The 26,033-nt window shown below is 38.1% G+C and overlaps 1 protein-coding gene across 8 annotated transcripts in view; it reads right to left on the bottom strand.

Annotated features, from left to right (window-relative positions):
• Positions 1-26,033, bottom strand: part of Rad17 (Rad17 checkpoint clamp loader component) — a 404,427-nt gene that overhangs the window by 67,273 nt on the left and 311,121 nt on the right. For all 8 annotated transcript variants that reach the window (XM_090401715.1, XM_090401712.1, XM_090401709.1 and 5 more), the window contains one exon: positions 23,178-23,258. In XM_090401715.1, coding sequence (XP_090257841.1) covers positions 23,178-23,258 — 81 coding nt within the window. The remainder of the gene's footprint in view (positions 1-23,177; positions 23,259-26,033) is intronic.

The raw sequence follows: 26,033 nt of genomic DNA, 5'->3' as shown, positions 1-26,033 counted from the left end.
CTACCACCTCCTTGAATGTGGCCACTAATTTCTTGGCTAAGTGTAATTAGGGCTGTCAATTCCTTCAACTATCGGACACAGTGGTGTGTTTGTTTAGTGTATTTTTGGCAGGCCATAAATTCTGTGAGTGCAGGCATAATGAAGTATTAGTTTTTTGGTTGTTTCTTCTGGCCAAGTGTTCACAGATTTGATTAATTCTGTTTTTTTTTGATACATTTAGTGGGGTTGTAGTTCACCATTTGGTAAGTGTTGTGGTCTGATACCAAATGGTTCATTTTTTCTAGGTATGCTGTCCGATTGAGGACAACAGTAGCGACACGGTATGATGAGATGTGTGTGTGATAAAAGGACCTTCCAGATGAGTCTTTGACTCCACGAGATCTTGGGAAATAATAATAATAATAATTACCTTTATTGGCTTTTGTGATTACGATGTCTTTGTTATTTTTTAAGGATTTGACGGCCAGTTTTTCTGTTTTGTTTAGGTTGCAACTTAGTTTTTTATTTATTTAATATGTATGATGTTTCAATTCGTATTTTGTCAGCTAGATTACAGGGGATGGATCTTAGACTTCTTTCCATATGATAAATGAAATCTAATTTGTTAATTGACCTCGGCTCAATGGCGTAGTTCAGACCTTTTTTCCAGCAGAGAGACTTCTTGGTTGAGGTTGTAGCTTGATTTGTTAATAACTTGGCCATGGTCTGTTGGTGGTTCGTTGCTCCTGACTTCTTCGCTTGTGGGTGATTAGTTGCTCCTAGTGATGTTGGTTTGTAATTGGCTGTTCCTCCGGATATGGCATCCCAATTATCTGTTGCTTTCTTGTTGTTTTAATGCTAGGAACTTCGCTACTAATTTTTCTTTGTTTTTAAGTAATATGTGCTTAGCTAAGTCGTCTGTAATCTTGTCTATGATGTCCCAAATATTGGGGATTAATGTAGCTAGATTGCTCTAATTTTTGTTGTAACACATTGGCTTGGGTAACTGCTATGTTTTTCCGGACCTCGTGGATCTGTTCTCTTAACAAAGCTTTTTCCAAACGGGCATAAATACAGAGTGCTTTAGCTGAAGTAAACCTCTTTTTTAGCTTAATGCAGTTGGGTATTAGGTTGCTATCTCTACATCATTTTAAAAAAGCTAGTAAATTAATTAGCATAGAAACACGTATTTTCATCTTACCATAGTGGCTGCACTGCTTGTAAGTCAAATCTCCAAGGATTATGACAATTCTTTTTTTTAAGGTTACACAGTGATCAGCATTTAAGGAAACACAACAAACATGTTAAAATAATTACTTTACTTGATATTAGGAAAGTAACAATTGACATGTCGACCTCTGTATTGAGGTTATCATCAGAAAAATACATATGTATCAGGAGAAAGCTACATGCTACTCACTTTACAAAGGTAAAATAAATCTAAGCTGCTGATTAATCTTTGATCTAGCCTGACCTCTAGTAGAAAAAAAAAATAGCACCAGAACAAGTCCAAAAGGATATCTCAATACGAGAGGACTTCAGAAATGTTTAATGTAGTTCTGTTTTTAATTTTATTTTTATATTTACCTTTTTTTTTAATATATTTTATTTCATATATATATTTTTAATTTTTTTAATATTAACTTTTTTTCCCCCATTAGAGGCCAAGCTAGATAAAAGATTAATAAGCAGCTTAGATTGATCTTACCTTTGTAAAGTGCAGTAGCATGCTCCTTATACATATGTATTTTTCTGATGATGACCTCAACATATAGGTCAAAATGTCAATTGTTACTTTCCTAATATTAAGTAAAGTAATTATTTTAACATGTGTTGTATTTCCCTAAATTCTTAACCATGAAAACTGATGTGGTCATTTCTCATGAGTTTCTGTTTTTGTTTTCTGCGTTTCACCTGTTTTGTATGTGTGAAGTGACATGCTTAGTACTGATATAGACAAGATTTTAATATTATTATTGTATGGGCACCATCATAGAATCCGAAGACTCATAGCAGGAGACCCAAACTATCCACATAATATATCATACTTCTCCTTGAATCCAGTAACAGATAAAGCACTCACAACTGACTCTAGCAACCCATTCCACTCATTCACAACTCTCTAAGCAAAAAATCTAATCATCACATCCCTATTAACTACACTTTATTCAACTTCCAGGATGACTCCTTTTTTTGGTTCCTCCAGCAAACATTTCCCCCTGCATCAATCCTATAAAACCTTTTAAGCAATTTAAATTATTACTTAAATTAAGGGGATATTAAATCCCACATAGTTTTAAAACCGAATAAGAAACTCAAAGATCGGAATCAGAGAGTTTCTTGCCGAATATAGTATAGTAAACTACAAAGTATCGGCGACACTAGCGTTAGCCAATGTAAGTGATCCTAGTACGTAGTACAATATCGGGCAACTCGTTGCAAAGGTGGAGGGAGAAGTTCAGATCGCTATTCTTAGGTATTTTCCATAATGTAAAAACACATTTCCTAGGAAATGTATGCTGTTATTACATTATGGAAGGAGGTCACTACCCAGACCGGTTTCAGCCTTTTTTGAGGCTTCATCAGTGAGTAGCTAGACCTAATACCAAAGTGTATAGCGAAAAGAACTTATGTGCTCTGCGAACGAGTTTTCCAAACAGGTGCAACCATTAAGTTACTTAAGTATAAAGAGCTAATAAGCTTCATTTCGGCAATGAAAACATTACTTAAATTAAGGGGATATTAAATCCCACATAGTTTTAAAACCGAATAAGAAACTCAAAGATCGGAATCAGAGAGTTTCTTGCCGAATATAGTATAGTAAACTATAAAGTATCGGCGACACTAGCGTTAGCCAATGCAAGTGATCCTAGTACATAGTACAATATCGGGCAACTCGTTGCAAAGGTGGAGGGAGAAGTTCAGATCGCTATTCTTAGGTATTTTCCATAATGTAAAAACACATTTCCTAGGAAATGTATGCTGTTATATACTTATTAGCTCTTTATACTTAAGTAACTTAATGGTTGCACCTGTTTGGAAAACTCGTTCGCAGAGCACATAAGTTCCTTTTGCTATACACTTTGGTATTGGGTCTAGCTACTCACTGATGAAGCCTCAAAAAAGGCTGAAACTGGTCTGGGTAGTGACCTCCCTCCATAATGTAATAACAGCATACATTTCCTAGGAAATGTGTTTTTACATTATGGAAAATACCTAAGAATAGCGATCTGAACTTCTCCGTCCACCTTTGCAACGAGTTGCCCGATATTGTACTATGTACTAGGATCACTTGCATTGGCTAACGCTAGTGTCGCCGATACTTTATAGTTTACTATACTATATTCGGCAAGAAACTCTCTGATTCCGATCTTTGAGTTTCTTATTCGGTTTTAAAACTATGTGGGATTTAATATCCCCTTAATTTAAGTAATGTTTTCATTGCCGAAATGAAGCTTATTAGCTCTTTATACTTAAGCAATTTAAATGTTTCTATTAATCTCCTCTTTTTCTCCTGTCAACCAATTCTTGAAATCCACACACCCTCAACCTATCTTCATAGAAAACATTTCTCAGATTACTCATCATCTTGGTCATTTGCCTCTGCTTCCACATCCCCAAGAAAATCAGGAGACCAGACTTCAGCACAGTAATCCAGAGGTGGATATATCAAGATCTTATAAAGGGGAATAACAACTTCTTTATTTCTACTTGTTAATGTATTCTTCAATAGCCAAGTAATTTTGTGGGTTACCTTAGCAATATATCCTCCAAACTTAAACTCAGTCTATCACCAACCCTAAATCTCTAGCTTCCTATATTTTGTGGAGTACTGTGCCATCAATGCAATACATAGCTTGTTATCTGTTTATCCCAAAATGAATAACTTTACATTTCTCCACATTGAACTGACACCCATTATCTTTTGCCCATACTGACAGCCTATTTAAATCGTCCTGCAAGCTCTCTACATGCCTTCATTAACTATTACTCCACCTAATTTCACATCATCAGCAAACAACTGAATATTTCCTTTCAGGTTATTTCCTATATGATCATTTATGCATAAATTAAACAGCAATGGTCCTAGTACTGAGCCTTGTGGCACACCACTAGTTATCTGTTTTTGCCTCGATTCTGCTCCCCCACATGCCGCTTTTTGATATCTGGCCAGCAGCCACGATCTTATCCACTTAACCAGTGTCATATCCATCCCCATTTGTTCTAATTTGTATAACAGAGTTCCATGTGGTATTCTGTCAAAATACAGCAGAATCACCATATAGCGATTTTTTCCTTTATCCAACTTTGTGTTACTCTATTATAAAAAAAGATAGTAAATTACTAAGGCATGACTGACTCTTCACAAAGCCATGTTGACCATCGTACAGTATCATATTTTTATCTACCCATTCTTGAAATCTCTTCTTGAACCAATTTTTTCAGTACTTTTACCACCACACATGAGATACTGATTGGTCTATAATTTGGTACTGCAATCTTAGAATCCCCCTTATGCAAGGGAATTATTTTGGCCTCTTTACACACTCCCTTGGAACTCTACCAGACCTGAGACTTAAATCAAAGAGCCTAGTCAGAGGTATTGCTAGTTCCCTTGCATATTCTCGCAAAACCCGAGGTGATATCCCATCTAATCCCACAGCTGTATTTACATTTAGATTCTGCGATATCCTAAGAACCTCCAATTCATCCACCTCATTTTCCAAATTAGTATCTGTCACATATGTTAAAGCAGCAATCTCACTAGGACAACATACCCTTGCAAAGTGGTCACTCAGTAACTCAACTATTTTATCTACTTCTGTCACCTTGTGACCATCATCACTCTTTAAGGTTAATCTTCCATAATAATTCTTCCTCTTACTTGCCACAAAACAAAAGAACTCTTTGAGATTTCATTTCAGATAAATAATGGAGACTATAACAGTGTTAGAAATAATTACTTTAATTTCCCAACGTTTCGACTTTCGTATTAAGGTCACCATCTAGAGTATACACACACACATAGAGATAAGCTACATTACATTTCAAACAGTATGCCAAAGAGACAACGATTTGATTAACTGTTATTCTACTGGCCAGACCAGCGGGGGGAAAAAAAAAAAACTACATCAAAGCTATATTCTATTTATAACACCATCAGAGAACAAAGTCATAAAGACAGTTTTATTACAGCTAAAGTGGTGCCATAATTTAACATGAGAGTTATTATATTAGAGTTAAGATCCTGGATTACTTAACAGTACTAGTTATAATTAACTCTTAGAATAAAAGGTTATGTGAGTAGAATATGTGCCATCCATATTCTTTGGATTTTTAGACCATCATTATTGTTAAGTTGAAAGTTTATTTTTCACTTGGTTAGACTATAATAAATTTAGTTTAATCCTTTATCCAAGTGTGAGCAAACAAAGTTTGCACCTGAAAGTATCTTCAGGACTGGGGTAAGTTGGTACAACACTGGGCAACTTGTTGCAAAGTTGGAGCAAGCTAACATCACTCCTATCTCAGTATCTCCCATAATGCAAAACACATCTCCTTGCGGATATGTATAATGTTATGCATTAAGGGAAGGGCCACTACCCAGACTAGTTTTGACCTTTACTGAGGTCTCTTCAGTGGGAGCCAGGCCCAAGTGGAGATACCAGGCAGAAGCATTAGCAAAAGCCTTACCCCAGTCCTGAAGATACTTTCAGGTGCAAACTTTGTTTGCTCACACTTGGATAAAGGATTAAACTAAATTTATTATAGTCTAACCAAGTGAAAAATAAACTTTCAACATCTTTCTCTAAATCCAGAGTAATTTAATAAAAAAGGTGGCACACCATTTGGCAACTCCTATAGATAGAGATCACCTTCCTAATACTTCTGCCTGGTATCTCCACTTTGGCCTGGCCCCAACTGAAGAGATTTCAATAAATGTCGAAACTAGTTTGGGTAGTGGCCCTTCCCTTAATGCATAACATTATACATATCTGCAAGGAGATGTGTTTTGCATTATGGGAGTTACTGAGATAGGAGTGATGTTAGCTTGCTCCACCTTTGCAACGAGTTGCCTGGTGTTGTACCACCTTACCCCAGTCCTGAAGACACTTTCAGGCACAAACTTTGTTTGCTCACACTTGGATAAAGGATTAAACTAAATTTATTACATTATTGTTAAGATTAGGGTGGTTGATAAGAATTTCACAGGTCTCCTCCTTAAATTTACATTCATACCATATTTTGGTGTGACGTAAACAACAGGTGCCTTTCCAGCCAATTCTATGTATAGTATTCATGGCGTGATCAGAAAGGCTGGATTCACCATAGTTATTATATTTAATGTGCTATCTATGTTCCTTTTTTTTGGATAGGAATTGTTTGTTATGTTTCACCTGTATAGGGCAAATTACAGGTGCACTGAATACAGAATACTGCAGGCTGGGCCAGGGTTCGAAGGGGGTGGCGATTGCGTAGCCTCTCCCACTCAAATACCACCCTCACCTTCTCATGGTAGAACCTGTTATCACAAAAAAGGTTCTGGTGACCAGGTATCAGCAGTATAACCAAAACAAACAGTAGAAACATAAACGAGAGTAAATGCTTGTGTATAAAATGCATGTCTGGATGCTGAGGTAGCAGCCCTACCACCAGAATAGGAAATCGGTGGACTAACAACCTGCAAGTCTCCTAAAATTTAAATACCGTTTTCAAATTGGATAAATGCAGAAATTGGGCAGACTCCTTGTTATCGACTAAAGTTTGGAAAATTAGGACACAAATTGGCCAATGGAATGTTAAAACACTCTATCAAACAGGAAAACTAGCACAGCTAAGAAAAGAGATGGAGAAATATAAAATTGAATTATTGGGGATTAGCGAAGTAAGATGGAATGGTATGGTAGAATAAATTTTCCAAGTGGAAATGTGTTTCTTTATTCAGGGATGCCTAATATAACTGATATACACCAATATGAAGTTGGAATCCTCATGAGTAAAAGATTCAGTCAAGCAATGATTGCGTGGGAACCAATTTCAGAACAAATATAACAGTAAATCTTAGAACTAAATTTGAAAGACTAAGAGTTGTTTAGTGCTATGCCCCAACTAACAATGCACCTTTTGAAGAAAAAGAAAAGTTTTTCAGTCTGCTTGATAAGACCTGGATGATGACACAAGGTAACGATAGCATAATTCTCGTGGGTAACTTCAACACTAAAGCTGGTACAAATAATGAGGGGCTGAAGAATGCAATGGGCAAGCATGGTTTGGGAGAGAAATGTAAATGGTGAACTGTTGGTGGAATTGTATAGCAAATATAACTTAGCAATAGGTGATACAATCTTCTAGCATAAGAAAATACATAAAGTAACCTGGGTGACACCAGATCGTGTCACCAATAAATTCTATATTACTACGAATTTATGCAATGTGCTGTCTGTGAGATGTATGCTTTGCGAAGAGTGGTGGGAGTCTGGTTAAATAGTGATAGTGGAGTTAATATGTGCAGAAAGTGTAAGGAGAATGAGGATCTCAAGCGTGTTTCGGGTGGCGAGAGTGATATCGTTAACGATAGTCAGAATGTAGAAAATGGTGGTGTGATAGAGAATTGCGTGGTAATGCCAGATAGGTGTGAGAGCGTCATTGAAAGTATAAATGAGGGTAGAAATACAGAACAAATGGATGATTTGATTGATAATGAAAATGGTGAGATAAATGCGAGTAGTGAAATCGCACGTTTGAACGGAGCGATACACAGAGCAAAAATGCAACTGGAGCGTATGGAAAAATGTGTGATGAACGTACTGACTAATAAACGGCGAAAGTCTGTGACGACAAATAATAGAATGTTCGTAAACGTTAATAAAATGAAGGAACGAGTGCTGTATGAAGATTCACTATTAAGAGGTGTGATAGTTGAGAGTTTGATGAAATAGTACCAGCCAGGTGCGAACATAAAGGACATCAGCGAATCTATTCGAGTGCAAAAACAGAGGGTGAAAGAGATGATAATCGTGGTAGGAACAAATGATTTGAAAGAAAACAAAATGAAAATGATAGAGGATGTGAGGGAATTACTTGAGGTAGCAAAAGAGAAGAGTGAGAGAGTTAGGTTGGTGAGTATTTTACCGCGGTATGACAGTGAAGTGTTTAGAAGGATGGCCATAATTGCCAATGACTTTATGCATGGGTTATGCATGGAGAGTGGTTTGGAATTTGTGGATGTGTGGAGTGAGTTTGATGGGCGAAAGGATTTACATAAGATGGATGGGTTACATTTGAATGGAGTTGGGGTACGGAGACTTGAAAAAGTGTTGATGAATGATGTGGAAGTGGATGTACAGACTCAGGGAAACTAGATTTATTAAGGGGGGGGGAGTAGATATGTAGACTTTAGGGAGGCAGTTGAGTGTATGAATAAGCATAATATGCCCAAGCGAGTATGAAGGACAACAAATCAGAATGGGATAGTTAGTATAAGGCATCAAAGTAGGGGTGGGACTAATGGGCTTCTGCAATTCGTGTACACTAATGCCAGGAGTATTAGGAACAAGAAGGAAGAGTTTTTGGCCTTGGTTGGCACTTCCAGGCCACAGGTTGTTGGTATTAGTGAAACATGGCTGACAGAAGATGATAAAGCTAGTGGGATTGAATGCGACGGGTATAGCATGTTCAGGAGTGACAGGGTGAATAAAAAGGGGGGAGGAGTGTTATTGATGATAGCCGATGAGTTGCAGCCAAGGAGTATAGAAGTTGAACTGCAGGATAGAGAAAAGAGCACATGTGAGGCTGTTTGGTGTGAGATAGAATCTAGCAGAACAAAATATACAATTGGGTGCTACTATAGACCAGGTGATGGAATAGATGGTGGGGATAGTATGCATAGGCAAATAGAAAAAATGAGTGGAAGGAGGGTAATTATTATGGGTGATTTCAATTATGGTAACATTGACTGGAAAGAGGAGAGAGCACATGGGAGGAAGGAATTGGATTTTATGCGGTTATTAAGGGACAACTATCTGTGGCAGCATGTAGTGGAAAATACCAGGGGGTAGAGAGTGCTTGACCTAGTAACTGCAATTGAGAATGTGGCTATAAAGAACATGACCATGTTGCCACCAATTGGTGAGAGGGACCATAAGGTCATGACTTGGGAGGTGGCTAAAGAAGTGGAATTTACAATTAAGACAGGGTTCATGTGGAATTATCGGGCTGGTAAGTATGACAAGCTTAGGTGTGTGCTTGGCTCAGTGCCATGGCATGTAAAACTGCAAGGGCTGGATGTTGATAGTGCATGGGAGGTGGTTAAGAAGTGTATGCAGGAGGCAATGGCTGACTGTATACCAAGAGTCCGAATAATAAATCAAGTAGGGGTTAAATGGATGAATAACACTATTAAGCTTGAGCTACAAAAAAAGAAACAATTGTGGAGGGAATTTAAGGAGAAAGGTGACCAGCAGGCACAGGAACAGTATAAAGCTCAGGCCCGGATGGTAACAAGGGTGGTAAGAAAAGCAAAAGCGGATTACGAAAGAAAATTGGCCTGCAGGCTAAAGAGAATCCCAAACAGTTTTTTCAATATGTTGCAAGTAAAAGGAAAAATGTTCATGGCAGAATGATCTTAATAAATGCTAAGGGTAGGGAGGAAACCGAATCAGTTGATATAGTGGAATTACTGAGCGAGCACTTTGCAAGAGTATATAATCCAGGTGGTGACATTGCAGGAATGGAAGAACCAACAGCTTATACTGGAATTGTGATGAATGAAGTAGAGGTAACTAGTCTATTACAGAACCTCAATGTCAATACATCTGTGGGATTGGATGGTATACTAGCTCATGTGGTACGTGAAGCAGCTAAAGAATTGTCAGTGCCCTTGACCATTTTGTTTAATTTGAGCCTCGGGTCTGGGTCAGTCCCAAGGGGATGGAAAGAGGGGAAAATAGTTCCGCTGCATAAAGATGGTTCCAAGGCTGTTGTTGAAAATTACCGGACAATCAGCATAACAGGAATCATTATCAAGGTCTTGGAGAAAATAGTCAAGAGGAAAATACAAGACTGGATAGTAGAAAATGGGATACTGTATGGGGGACAGCATGGTTTTGTGAGGGGTAGATCATGCCTCAGTAACTTCCTCATGTATTATATAACACAGTGACGGCTGAACTGGATAAGGGTAATGGGTTTACAGTGATTCTACTGGACCTTGCTAAGGCCTTTGACAGGATATCACATGGAATTCTAATCAGTAAATTGCAGCATATGGGGATGGATATAGGGTTAGTGAGATGGATAGGAGGGTGGTTGACTGAGAGATATCAGAGAGTGGTTTATTCAGGAGTAGAGTCCACAAGACGGTCTGTGACTAGTGGTGTGCCACAAGGATCTGTTCTTGGACCACTGCTGTTTAATTTGTTCATTAATGATATAGGAAAGGATCTGAGAGGAACAGTTCATTTGTTTGTGGATGATGCAAAGTTGGGTAGGAAAATAGTGAATGCAGAAGATGTCAAAATTTTGCAAGCAGATTTGGATAAATTGGAGGTCTGGGCTATGGAGAATGAATGTCAATTTAATGTGGCAAAATGTAAGGTTATATATTTTGGGGTGAAAAGATTAGCAGCAGATTACTACATTGGTGGAACTGTACTCCAGGATATTGATGAGGCCAGGGATTTGGGAGTGTTGGTGGATAAGGAGTTGAAGTTTGGGGCACATTGCAAAAGTGGCCAAATCAGCTCATCAAATCACTTGGTTGCTGAAGAATACGTTGACAAGCAGAGACAAGCAGATTATAGTTCCTCTATATCGAGCCTTGATAAGACCCCATCTCAACTACTGTGCCCAGATTTGGTCACCTAGGTTTCTTCTTGATGGGGAGGAGGTTAAGAGGATCCAGAGGCGAGTGACCAAGATGATAGCAGGTCTGTGGAATGAACCTTATGAGAACAGGTTGAGGATTTGTGGGTTGCAAAAATTGGTTGATAGGCAGAGGAGGGGGGGGATATGATTGAGACATTCAAATTACTGAAGGGTTTCTATAAAATTAATTCAGAAGATATTTTTGAGAAAAAGGCTGGTTGTGGGAGGACTAGGGGACATCCATGGAAACTGAGCAAAAGTGTAGTTAGTAAAGGTGTTAGGGCTGGGTTCTTTACTTTTAGAGTGGTGAATGATTGGAATGGGCTGCCAGAGTCTGTGGTGGATGCTGTGACAGTGAATGAGTTTAAGGCAAGGTATTATAGATACTGTATGAATGTCGAATAGTTGTGATGAATATGATTTGGGCCTCCCTCGATGAGTCTAATGACTCCCTGGAGTTGCCCATAATAATAATAATAATAATAATAATAATAATAATAATATTACCCAGGTTACTGCGTGTTACCAACAGATTCATACCGCCATCAGCCAAAGGTACAGGAAAATGTTATTAGATGTCTGAAAGAAAAGAAGTGCTGGTTGCCTAGGTATGATAGTGATGAGCTGAGCAGAAGAGCAGTAATACTGAATACCATAATAGGTAGAATGTGTCAGAAGAGAGGACTGGAATATTATTATTATTACGGGCAACACCAAGTCCTTAGACTCATCGAGGGAGGCCCTAACATCATGTCAAGAACAACTATTCGACATTCACACAGTATCTATCATACCTCGCCTTGAAATCATTCACAGTCATAGCACCCACAACAGACTCTGGCAGCTTATTCCAATCATACACCACTCAAAGTAAAAAACCTAGCTCTAACACCCTTGCTAACCACACTCCTGCCCAGCGTCCATGTATGGCCCCTAGTCCCCCCACCACCAGTCCTATTCTCAAAAATATCTTCTGAATTAATCATATAGAAACCTTTCAGTAATTTGAATGTCTCAATCATATCACCCCTTTTCCGCCTATCAACCAATTACTGCAACCCACAAATCTATGGAATGAACCTTATGTTCTCATAAGGTTCATTCCATAGACCTGCTATCATCTTGGTCACTCGTCTCTGGATCCTCCCCACCTCCTCCCCATCAAAAAGAAACTCTGGCACCCAAATCTGGGCACAGTAGTCTAGATGGGGTCTTATCAAGGCTCAATACAGAGGAACAATAACTTCCTTATCTTTGCTCGTCAAAGTATTCTTCAGCAACCAAGTGATTTGATGAGCTTATTTAGCCACTTTTGCGATGTGCCTCCTAAACTTCAACTCCCTATCCACCAACACTCCCAAATCCCTGGCCTCGTCAATATCCTGGAGTACGGTTCCACCAATGTGATATACTGCTGCTAATCTTTTCACCCCAAAATGCATAACCTTACACTTTGCCACATTAAATTGACATCCATTCTCCTTAGCCCAGTCCTCCACCAAACTATCCAAATCATCTTGCAAAATTTTGATATCCTGTGCACTCACTATTGCTCTACCCAACTTTGCATCATCAGCAACACAAATGAACACTTCCTCTCAGATCCTTTCCTATATCATTAATGAACAAATTGAAAAGTAGTGGTCCAAGAACAGAACCCTGAAGCACACCACTAGTCACATGCCATCTTTTGGACTCTACTCCTGAATAAACCACTCTCTGATATCTCTCCATCAACCACCCTCCTATCCATCTCACCAACCCTACATCCATCTCCATATGCTGCAGTTTACTGATTAGAATTCCACGCGGTATCCTGTCAAAGGCCTTAGCAACATCCAGTAGAATCACTAAACCCATTACCCTTATCCAGTTCAGCCGTCACTGTGTTGTAAAACGTGAGCAAGTTGCTGAGGCATGATCTACCCCTCACAAAACCATGCTGTCCCCCATACAGTATCCCATTTTCATCTATCCAACCCTGTATTTTTCTCTTGACTATTTTCTCCAAGACCTTGACAATGATTCCTGATATGCTGATCGGTCGGTAATTTACAACAACAGTCTTGGAACCATCTTTATGCAGCGGAACTATTTTCCCCTCTTTCCACCCGCTCAGGACTAACCCAGACCCGAGACTCAAATTAAACAAAATGGTCAAGGGCACTGACAATTCTTTAGCCACTTCACGTACGACACAAGCTGGTATATCATCCAATCCCACAGATGTATCGACATTGAGGTTTTGTAATAGACTATTCACATCCATCTCATTCACCACAATTCCCGTGTAAGCTATTGGTTCATTCATTCCTGCACTGTCACCACCTGGATGATATACTCTTACAAAGTGCTCGCTCAGTAATTCAACTATATCAACTGATTCGGTTACCTCCCTACCATCGGCATTCTTTAAAATCATTCTGCCATATATGTTTTTTCTTTTACTTGCAACATATTGAAAAAACTGTTTGGGATTCTCTTTAGCTTGCATGGCTAATTTTCTTTCATAATCCACTTTTGCTTTTCTTACCACACTCGTTACCCTTCTGGCCTGCGCTTTATACTGTTCGTGTGCCTGCCGGTCACCTTTCTTGTTAAATTCCCTCCACAGTTGTTTCTTTTTTTGCAGCTCAAGTTTAATGGTGTGATTCATCCATTTAACCCCTACTTGACTTATTTGGACTCTAGGTATACAGTCAGCCATTGCCTCATGCAAACACTTCTTAACTGCCTCCCATGCACTATCAACATCCAGCCCTTGCAGTTTTATATGCCATGGCACTGAACCAATCAAACTCCTAAGCTTGTCATACTTACCAGCCAGATAATTCCACATGTATCCTGTTTTAATTGTAAATTCCACACCTTTAGTCACCTCCCAAGTCAAGATTCTATGATCACTCCCACCAATTGGTGGCAACGTGGTCATATTCATTAGCCAAATTCTCAGATGCAATTACTAGGTCAAGCACTCTCTGACCCCTAATATTTTCCATTATATGCTGTCACAGATAGCTATCCCTTAATAACCGCATAAAATCCAATTCCTTCCTCCCATGTGTCCTCTCTTCTCCTTCCAATCAATGTTACCATAGTTTAAATCTCCCATAATAATTACCCTTCTTCCACTTATTTCTTCTATTTGCTTATGCATACTATCTCCACAATCTATTCCATCAACTGGTCTATACCAGCACCCAACTGTATATTTTGTTCTGCTAGCCTCAAATGTGCTCTTTTCTTTATCCTGCAGTTCCACTTCTATTCTCCTTGGGTGTAGCTCATCAGCTATCATCAATAACACTCCTCCCCCCATTTTATTCTCCCTGTCACTCCTGAACACACCATACCGCTCACATTCAATCCCACTAGCTACATCATCTTCTGTCAGCCATGTTTCACTAATGCCAATAACCTGTGGCCTGGAAGTGCCAACCAAGGCCAAAAATTCTTCCTTCTTGTTCCTAATATTTCTGGCATTGGTATACATGAATTGCAGAAGCCCATTTGTACCATCCCTATTTTGATGCCTTATACTAACTATCCCATTCTGATTTGTTGTCCTTCGTACTCGCTCAGGCATATTACACACATTCATACACTCAACTGTCTTCCTAAAGTCTATATATCTACTCCCCCCCACCCTAATAGCTCAAGTTTCCCTGATTCTGCACATCCACTTCCACTTCATTCAACAACACCTTTTCAAGTCTCCATACATCAAATCCATTCAAATGTAAACCATCCATCTTATATAAATCCTTTTGCTCATCAAACTCTCCCCACAAATTCCACACCACTCCTCCTGCATAATCCGCACATAAAATCATTAGCAATTTTGGCCCTCCTCCTATACTCTTCACTGTCATACAGTGGCAACAGACTCACCATCCTAACTCACTCACTCTTCTCTTTTGCTACCTCAAGTAATTCCTTCAAATCCACTCTCATAGCCATTTTGTCTCCTTTCAAATCATTCGTTCCTGCTACTACTATCAATTCTTTCACCCTCTGTTTTTGCATTCTAATTGACTCGCTTACATCCTTAATGTTCATACCAGGTTGGTACGATTTTGTTAAACCCTCATCTATCACACCTCTTACTAAAGAATCTCCTTGCAACACTCGCTCTTTCATTTTGTTTACAGTCACCTTCATACTCTTATTTTTTTATCATACTTTTGCCGTTTATTAGTTGGTACGTTTGGTAAACATTTTTGCCAACGCTCCAGTTGCTGATTTGCCCTGTGTATCGCTCTGCGTAACTGTGCGATCTCACTCATTGCATATGTCTCATCATTTTTATTATCCGTTAATTCATTCATTCGTTCTGTATGTTTACCTTCATTCTCACTTTCAACGCCACTCTCACAGCTATCTGGTACTACCTCGCAAATATCACTATTCATATCTCGCATATCACTATTTTCTACATTCTCATTATCAACAACGATATCACTCTCACGACCTGAAACACTCTTTAAATCCTCACATTCCTTACACTTTCTGCACACATTCACTCCACTATCCTTGTCTAACCAGACTCCTACCGCTCTCCTCAAAGCATACATTTCACAACACAGTACACTGAATAAAATCTTTTAAATTAAAAGTTTTAGACAAAGATGGGGACTTGGATGCCATTGTATTCATATTCCTCCTTATTGGCACCATGTGCACAAATAATCATATCTATCAAATTACTAATTGGAAACTCAGAAAACACACAAAAATCACCCAGACACGCTAAGATATGAAAAGTAAATAATACTACGTAAGATTCAAGCAAATTTACCAATTATTACTTAAAATAACACTTATCTGTTCAGGAGCTCTCTACAAACACTACACATCATGTAGCCCTCTAGTGGCAAATTTTCATATGTGGATGCTTGGAGGGCGTTCGAGGACAGAGAGGAATTGTATGCAATAGACCGCTTGCATTTGAATGAGGTAGGACGTAGGCATCTGGAGAGATTGCTGTTCTGAACGAGTCGGTGTGTCCTAGAATGGATGGTAGCAGGGGTGGCCTCTTGTGGGAGTGGGTATTTGGGAGAAGGGGGAACGACATCAGGTAATGCTCAACCCAGTGGAGTCTAGAGAGGATAATGCTGGGTATAGAAACAATGGCATTTTTATGCTTTATACTAATGCCAGGAGTATCTGGAATAAAGGACAGGAATTGGTGGTGCTGATAGCATCAGCCTAGAAAAAGATTATTGGATCACTGAGATGTGGTTGACAGAAGAGGATATAATAACAGGAATAGAAGTAGCTGGGTATAGTATTTTTCGGCAGGATAGTAAGGGAAAGCATGGTGGTGGAGTACTACTTATGATAAGTGATGACTTATGTCCTCCAAGAGGGGAGGTTTTGGAAGGCAGTGACACTAATGATTTTGAAAGCATATGGTGTGAGGTAGAGGTGGGCAAGACAGGATATTTAGTGGGGTGTTGCTACAGACCAAGGAGCACAAAGGGTGGGGAGCCAGAAGATGTTTAGACATTTGAGTTTGGCAAGTGCAAGAAGAATGATTGTTATGAGAGATTTTAACTTCTTCTTCTTTGAGTGCCATCTCCTATCGGAGGTCGGCGACCACCTTGGCAAATTTTGAGCGATTCTCAGCTATTCTGAGCAGTCTCTCAGAGTTCATACCAGTCCACTGTCTGATATCTGCCAGCCAAGATTTTCTTCGTCTTCCTTGTCCTCTTCTTCCATTTATCTTCCCTTTTATAATCAATTGAAGTATCTTATATTTTTCATTACGAAGTAGGTGACCAAGATATGCAGTTTTCCTTCTTTTTATGGTATGAACTCTGAGAGACCAAGTTGTTCTAAGTTTAAACCGCAGTTTAAACTTAGAACTTAGAGTACGCATGGTTAAATGCTACGTATGGTCTGTACTGCTGTACGGTGCAGAAACTTGGACCTTGAAGACAACATCAATAAAAAGACTTGAAGCCTTTGAGATGTGATTTCCCCATTTGTTTCAGTACTTCCTGATTGGACGTTTTTGCTGTCCATGGGATTTTTAACATTCGTCTGTATAACCACATCTCAAAGGCTTCAAGTCTTTTTATTGATGTTGTCTTCAAGGTCCAAGTTTCTGCACCGTACAGCAGTACAGACCATACATAGCATTTAACCATGCATACTCTAAGTTCTAAGTTTAAACTGCGGTTACACAGTGTTGATTTCATCAAGAGAAAATTTTTTCTTGCCATTTCAATTCTAACTTTTATTTCCATTTCTGGATTGCAATCTTCATTTAACCAGCATCCGAGATATTTAAACTTTGCCACTCTTTCTATTTGTTTCGTATTTAAAGCAAGTGCTAAATTAAGAATTGGTTTCTTACTTATGACCATGAATTTAGTTTTGGTGATATTTATTTTTAATCCCATTTTTTCACTCTCTGCATTTATTAGCTCCAAAAGATTTTGAAGATCCTGAATATTGTCAGCCAGAAGAGCTGTATCATCGGCATATTGGATGTTACTGATGATTTCACCATTTACACTAATCCTTTCCTTTCTTCCTTCCAAGACTTTTTGAAATATGGTTTCTGAGTAGATGTTAAAAATAAGAGGTGACAGCACACATCCTTGCCTTACTCCTCGTTTGATGTTAATGGAGTCTATAATAATGTCACATCAACTTGAACAGATGCCTTTTGGTTCCAATATAAGTTTTCAATGATCCTGATGTCTTTACCATCTAATCCAATTCTTTTTAATAGTACAATCATTTTAGCATGTTGGACTTTGTCAAATGCTTTCTCGAAGTCGAGGAAGCAAATGAATATTACCTTATTTTGGTCAATACATTTTTGAAATAAGATCTGAGAACAGAAAAGAGCCTCTCTTGTTCCCAAGCTGTTTCTAAAGCCGAATTGGGTATCACTGATGGTGTCTTCACATTTTCTGTATATTCTTTTTTGAATTATTTTCAGAAACATTTTGAGAACATGCCTCATTAGGCTGATCATTCTATAGTCATTACAAGTTTTCGCATTTCCTTTTTTAGGTAGCATGATGAAGGTCGACTGTAACCAGTCTTGAGGGATTATGCCTGTATCGTAGATCTTATTAAATAGCTTTACTAATATGTTAATGTTGTCACCTTCTAATAACTTTACTATTTCTGCCGGTATTCTATCTGGTCCTAGGGCTTTAACATTTTTAGCTGAGTTCAGTGCACATTATACCTCTGATTTTAGAATGCATGGACCTTCCATATGTTCATAAGTATTTTCTGGGTTCTGTCTGTCATCAGTAAAGAGTTCTTCTAACTTTTTAACTACAGCAGTGTAAATTGAGGAGAGGAAGATGCATGTAGCAATAAGGGAATAGAATTTCTAGAATTCTCGAGGGACAAATGTCTTAGGCAACATGTAATAGAGGGAACAAGAGGTTCAAGAGTTTTGGATTTGGTCATAGCATCAGAAGAGTTGATAATAACTGAGATGACATCTCTCCCACCAGTTGGAGAGAGTGACCATATGGTTTTGACTTGGAAGATGAATAGACATGCAGAAGTATCAAAGAGATGGGAACATATGTGGAATTATAAGGCAGGTAATTATAATAGTCTTAGGCATCAACTTGGGGAAGTTTCATGGAGGGAGGAATTGGAAGGCTGGAATATCATTAGTGCTTGGGAAATTGTGAAGGAATATTTGTTAGCAGCAATAGTAAGCTGTATTCCACGAGTGAAGAAGAGGACATAATTTGGTGTAAAGTGGATGATAAACAATATTATATAGGAACTGCATGCAAAAAAGAGGCTATGGAAGAGATATAAGGAGACAGTGAAGAGAAGATGCATGAAGAATATAAGAGTATAGGACTTATAAGAATATAAGGCCAGGAGAGTGACTAGTATGGTAGGGAAGGCAAAACTGGAATATGAGAAGAGATTGGCCCTAAGATCCAAAGAAAATCCTAGGAAATTTTTTAGCTATATGGCAAGTAGGAGGAGAAATGATTTTGGAAGATGACATTGTGGGATAAAAATGGGAATAGAGTGACTGATGCAGAGGACATAGTTGAATTGTTCAATGAACACTTTATTGGAGTATTTCATCCTGCAGGAGTAAATCTTAATACTAGAGGGATAGGGCAAGTTCAAGGTTTAGAGGTGCATGAGGAGAGTGTGCTCCAAATACTGAGTATGCTGGATGTCAGTAAAGCTGTGGGATTGGATGGTATTTTCCCACAAGTTGTGAGAGAATGTGCTAAAGAAATGACAGCGCCTTTGACCTGGCTTTTCAACGAAAGTCTGGCTGCGGGAAAGGTGCCCAGGGAATGGAAGGAAGGTAAGATAGTGCCACTGCATAAGGGTGGTAGCAGACTGGAAGGGTCTAATTATAGGCCAGTTTGTGTGTCATCAGTAGTTGTTAAGATCTTGGAGAAATTAGTGAGGGACCGTATGCAGCATTGGGCAGATGAGGGTAATGTTATCTGTGAGAGTCAACATGGATTTGTGAAGGGGCACTCTTGTTTTAGCAATATTAGCCTTTTATAATCAAATTACAAGAGCAGTAGATGAGGGAAAGGCATATACTGCCATTTTCTTGGACGTAGCAAAGGCATGTGACAGGGTTCCACACGATAAGCTGATATTTAAGTTGCAGCACATGGGTCTGGATGTCAGGTTGGTCAACTGGATTCAGGATTATCTGTCCAATAGGTATCAGAGAGTTGTGTATGGTGGGAGTTTCAGGGAGGCAGAGGGTTAGAAGTGGGGTCTCACAGGGATCAGTACTGGGACCTATATTGTTTAACCTTTATATCAATGAAATTGTCAGTGGATTGCAGGAGGATATTCAGTTGTTTGCAGATGATGTGAAGCTGGGAAGGATTATTAGTAATAGTGCAGATGTGGTAGCCCTGCAAGAGGATTTGAATAAGCTAGATAGATGGGCAAACGAATGGGGGATGTCAGTTTAATGCAGCAAAATGTAAGGTCTTGAGGTTTGTGACACATCGTTGGGAGGCTGCGTACTCTATGGGAGGAGCTATACTGAAGGAAGCAGGGGAGACAAGAGATCTGGGGTTGATGATTGATAGAAACCTGAAATTTAGGGAACATATTGCAAAGGGGGTGAATGCAACACAGAGGATTGCTGTAATAATGAGAAGAACACTGACCTGCAGAGATAAAAGAGTTATCATTCCATTGTATAAGACTCTGATCAGACCACACTTAGACTACTGTTCTCAGATTTGGTCTGCAGGATTTGAAGGGGATAAATTAAATGTGGAAAGGGTACAAAGGCGGATAACAAAGATGGTTTCAGGACTGTACAATGTTAGTTATGAGGATCGGCTTAGGGAATGTGGACTGAAGAGTCCACATTCCCTAATATTGGTGGATAGAAGAAGGAGAGGTGATATGATTGAGACTTTTAAACTGTTGAGAGGTGGTTACAGGGTTGACACCGAGGAGTTCTTTTGCTTGGTTGAACAGTGGGAAGGAGTGATGACAAGAGGCCATTCCTGGAAGTTATGAAAGGAAACTGTGAACAAGAGGGTAGTTGAACCATGGAATGCATTGCCTGATAGTGTGGTGAGAGCGAGAACGGTCACTGAGTTTAAGGCGTGGTATGATAGACTTTGTGTTTCCTAGGAGGGGCCTCCCACGATGAGTCTTGATAGACTTTGTGTTTCTTTTGACTCCACGGAGGCTTGAATAATAATAACTGGCCCAGATTATCACCTCATAATAGGATCTATGCAGTTATATATTCGAAAAAATCAACAGGGGGAAAACCTTTATTAGACGGGAATTCGATATTGCTAAATTACAAAATACTGAGGTCTGCAGTGAGTTTAAAATAAAGTTAAGGGAAAATATGGATATTAATTTTGAAGGAGAGAAGATATAAGGAATAATGATATAGAGGCTAAATGGAAAAAGGTAAAAAAAAAGTCCTTAATGATACAGCAGAACATGTTTTAGGATATGCTAAAAGAAAGAACGAAGAATGGTTATCGATGGAAACTTGAAGACTAGTGGATGAAACGAAAAAAATAAAGTTGAAATTATGTGCAAGAAATATTCCCCAAAAGGAAAATGAACTTAAAGACAAATATAAGATTTTAAATAAAAGAATTCAGAGAAGTGCTACCAAAGAACAACTGGAAAGGCAAAGACAACATTTTAGTCAAATCTGTTACAATAGCAGTGATAGATACAAACAGAAATAAAAAAAAGGAGTAGATGAATTAAAAATTGATACCAGCCCACCGTCTAAATTGGAGATAAAAAATGAGAAAGTGGCAGGACATCATGGTATCACGGCAGAAGTTCTAAAATCTTGCACAACAACAATCACAGATATTGCCTACTCACTATTCCAAGACATCTGGGAAGAAGACATTCCCCTAGGGATTGGAAATAGGAATAATAAAAATACCAAAGAAAGGAGATTTGGGAAAATGTAACAATTGGAGGGGCATAAACCTGCTATGTGTCAGTAGTAAAATTTTCTGCAAAATTAATCTTTCAAGAATCTTTAATATTTTAGATGAGAGCATCAGAAGACAGCAGTCTGGTTTTAGGCCAAACAGATAGCACTGGGTGAATTTAACTCTTCTTTATATTTGCTGTTTGTGGATTATGAAAAACCTTTAATTCCATTGCTAGAGATTGTGTGCAGAATGCACTTCAAAACAAAGGAATGCCAAAGAAGATAATAAACCTCATACAGGAAGGATATAACAAATTCCAATGCCAGGTGCTGCATAATGGATATCTAACACAACCCTTTCAAACTGTATCTGGAGTGTGACAAGGATGTCTGCTATCTCCCATATTATTTATACTGGTGTTATATCAAGTTCTAGAACAAACAGCAATGAAACATGCCAAAGGAATATCATGGAAAATAAACAAAACTTTGTGTGATCTAGATTATGCAAATGATGTATGTCTAATTGCTCACAGACATGGAGATATACGAAAGAAACTAACCACATTACAAGAAGAATCACTGAAAGTTGGTTTGAAAATAAATACAAACAAAACAAAAGAAATGAGAATCAATGTGAGCACCAAGTATAATTGAAAATGGAAAAATTGAAACTGTTTCAACATTTTACATAGCAATGTTTTACCTGCAGATGGAGGAGTAACTAGAGATGTTGACATAAGGATTCAAAAGGCAAAAAACGAATATGCTAAACTTAGTCGAGTATATAAAATGAAAAATATCCACACAGATACAAAATTAAAAATATTTAATGCATGTATTAATTCAGTTTTTTTTTATATAGATGCAAAATGTGGCCAGTTTCAAAGGAAATAAAAAAAACTATAAACATTCATAAACCGATGTCTGCAGAGCATACTTCGAATTTGGTGGCCACAAATTATTACTAACGAAGATCTCTGGAAAAGAACAAATCTGCAAAAAGTCAACCTTGAAATCTTCAAAGTCCTGTTTTATAATGTGTTAATGACACCTAGTTTTTGTATTGGGTGGTGCTAAGAGTTTTTGTGTATATATTAGCAAGTATGTGTAGGCTTCTGGTAAACAGTGAAGGAAAGACTGCAGGAAAGAAGACATGTGTATCCAGAAAAGGAAGTGTGTTCTGACTTTCAATCTCAACTGTGAATCGTATGTGTTTATGTTGTTTGTTTAGGTGGCTGAGGAAAGTGTCTAATGGTCATCAGCTATACCTTCTTGAAAAATGGCTACAGCCAAAACACTATCAACAAATTTCTTAACAAAGAATTCAATAAACCAACATTTAGCATTTAGACTATAGGAAATCTCTGACTGCATGAACAGAAATCAACTTTTAGAAACATTCACTGACAATATCCCAAGCCAAATAACAGTCGAATAATAATAGCAATCTAAGGTCTTCATACATATAATTTCATAGCAGTCAAATTGGGAACTGAAATATCATACTGGAAACCAATAAATTTTGACTCTGACAAGACTGCAGTTTATCACTCTAATATATATACATACATATATATATATATCAATGCCACTGTCAGCCATTGGAGACTGACATTTCTTGGAAATATCCCATTATGAAGTAAAATGAATCTTGACACACACTGTTACATGAAGATAATCAGGAACTCCTGGCCAATAATGAAGACAGATTGCAGTACTCTATTTACGATTTAAATGTTATTGCTGAAAAATTTAATTTGGAAATATCAACTTAATGGTGTTTTTGGGAAAGGAACCAAATTCAGTATTAGGAAAAATTTTTCTTTTCATTCTCTTTAAGTAACTGTATTTCTAAAAATGCAGAGATTAAATTTTTTTAAATTATATTATATTAAGAAAATTAATTTTTTACCTGTGCTTTTCATAGGAAGTCTTAATTTTATAAAATATGGTATTAAATCCACCTGAAGCTCTTTCAAGGTTACTTTGTATTCTATGAAAAAAAAAAAAAAATTACAACCTTAAATTCAAATTAGTAAAAATAACAATAAAAAAAAGTACATTAAAAGATTACATTTATAAACTGTGATGTCCTAAATTGGTCATTAGGTAAATAAAATTAACTGTATGGTCAGTTAACCATAAAGTTAATTGGAGAGGAACCAAGGCCATCTGGTCTCAGAATGATTGTCTCCCAGATCTTTGGCAAATTAATACAACCATACTTGTTGAGGTTGGAGGAGTGCTTCAGAACAGATGCTGCTTCTAAAAAGAAGTACTCTAGGTCTTTCAGACCTAGAGTACTTCTGTGTAAAAAAAAATAAAATGTCTTCCTCCATTTAATCCTATGTGAAGGAGTATCCAAAACATGGTCAGTCCCAACTTGCCATAAAGATGATCACAGATGTAATTTTTACTCTTCATACACTTCATCAATGTACGAAGTCAATCTCTTAGGAGAGCAGAGATGCATAAGTGGTTTAAAAGTGGCACAGAGATCATACTTGTAGAGAACTTTAGCAATCGTTTCTGATATCTGTCCTTTATATATGGGACTGGAATAGTTCTGCTGTGATCCTGTATGATAGGATGTATGGAGGTTGTGTGTATGTGTATGGAGGAGGGATGCATGTTTAAAGGGTTACGAAAAGTAAGGTAACACTTTTTTTCTTAATAATAGTGCAAGGGAATGAAATAAAACACAGTGGACAGATAGACCCATTAATAACATTCAAAAAAATTATGAAGTTGCAAGATGACGGCTACTGTGCAAGTGTGATCCAAAACAGGTGTCTGTGAAGTGATTCATTTTTTGCAAGCAAAAGGGGCTCACCATGTGACATTCACCATGAACTGGTTGCTATGTATGGCAAAAAGGTGATGTCAAAGAAGGAGGTGTATTTTGGTGCAACGAATTTAAAGCAGGCCTTATTGAAAATTGACATCTGAAAGACAGCTGGCAGACATTTCATGCATTAAGGACACTGTTCTTGAAAAATGATGATTGAAGCTGCATGAAATTGCATAAGTGGTGAACTTGAGTAAGTCCACTCTTTACAAAATTGTTCAATGTCCTTGGCTTTCGAAAAGGTGTTCCTGCTAGGTGCCCCAACAATTGTCAAAGTATAAGACAACATGCATGGGGATATGTCTGGAGAATCTGTTGAAATACAGCAACAAAGATTAAGATTTTCTACCTCACTAAGTCATGGAAGACAAAACACAGGTTCATCACTTTACCCTGGAGAGCAAAGACTCCATTACCTGGGAATATCCACAATCTCCGTGGTGATTGTGGATGTTTCACAAGACTCACTGTGGGAGGCCAACACAAGTCTATCGTAAAACTCCTTAAAATCATTCAGTCTGCATATTCACCATCCTCTTTATCCTTTTACTCACCACTTTGTTTTGCAACTTCCAGGGATGACCTACCATATGAAAAATCATAATCATATGAAGTTCTACCATGAAAAATCTCCTCAGTGTTAATATGATAGTAACTCTTCAACAGCTTAAATGTCTTGATCGCATCCCCAGTTTATGGTGATATCAATTGGAAGGAGAAAATATCACGTCGCAAAAAGGAAATGGAATTCATACACATTCTAGGAGATAATTACTTGAAACAGCACATAACTGAAGGGACTCATGGTGTGAGAGTGTTGGTCACTCAGAGGATATATGCATAAGTAAGGTGTCCTTGTTATCTCCAATTGGTGAGAGTGATCATTTGGTATCGACTTGGGAGGTTGCAAAATTTATGGATTTCTCACTTAAGAAGGGATATATATGAAACTACAGGTTAGGTAATTATAAAAAGCTTCAGAGTGAGCTTACAGCCGTCCCATGGCAGAACATATTGCAGGGGAAAGATGTTAGCAGTGCATGGGATATAATCAGCGGGTGTCTGAGGAAGGCAATATCAGAATGTATTCCCATGGTCAGGAAGACAACCAAGGTAGGCATTAGATGGATGAGTAGTAGTATCAGGCTTGATCTGCAAAATAAGAAAATGTTATGGAGAATTTACATAACATTTTCTTGTTATGTAACAAGATCAGTACATCCATGGGCAGTACAAGGCTCAAGCTAGGAAGGTTACTGGCATAGTAAGAAAAGCTAAATCAGATTATGAGAAGACCTTAGCCAAGGAGATCAAGGGTAATCCCAAAGAGTTCTTCCACTATGTGGCAAGTAAAAGGAAGAATGACTTTGGAAGAATAACCTTAGTGGGTGCTGATGGTATTCAGGTGACCAATTTAAATGTAATAATAGATTATTAGATATATGAAGAGCCAAAGGCTTCAATTCGGCGACATATAACTTGTTTAAGTTAAGGGATATTACATCCCATATAGTTTCTCAGCCGAATAAGAAACTCAAAGAGTTTCATGCCAAATATAGTAGAAACTATGTAAAGTTCGGCGATTCCAAGCGTAAGCAAAATACCTGGATACTGCCGCAACTGACCCTAAAGGTAGTGCATTGCACTACCTTTAGGGCCATATTGCACTACCTTTAGGGTCAGAAACTATATGGGATGTAATATCCCTTAACTTAAACAAGTTTATGTCGCCGAATTGAAGCCTTTGGCTCTTCATATATCTAATAATTTATTAGGACACCTCATGGCAAAACTCGTAGAAGGGTTGTAAGTTCTGTTCGCTACAAACTTGATATTAACTAGGTCTGCCTACTCACTGATGAGACCTCAATAAAGGTTGAAACCGGTCTGGGTAGTGACCTTCTCTCATAATGTCGAACA

This window comes from Typopeltis vanoorti, chromosome 12, assembly GCF_054136105.1.
Source record: "Typopeltis vanoorti isolate ZY-2024b chromosome 12, IOZ_Tvanoo_1.0, whole genome shotgun sequence".
NCBI lineage: Eukaryota > Metazoa > Arthropoda > Arachnida > Uropygi > Thelyphonidae > Typopeltis > Typopeltis vanoorti.
Note: the sequence above shows the minus strand (reverse complement) of the source record. Positions and strands in the feature narration are given on the sequence as shown.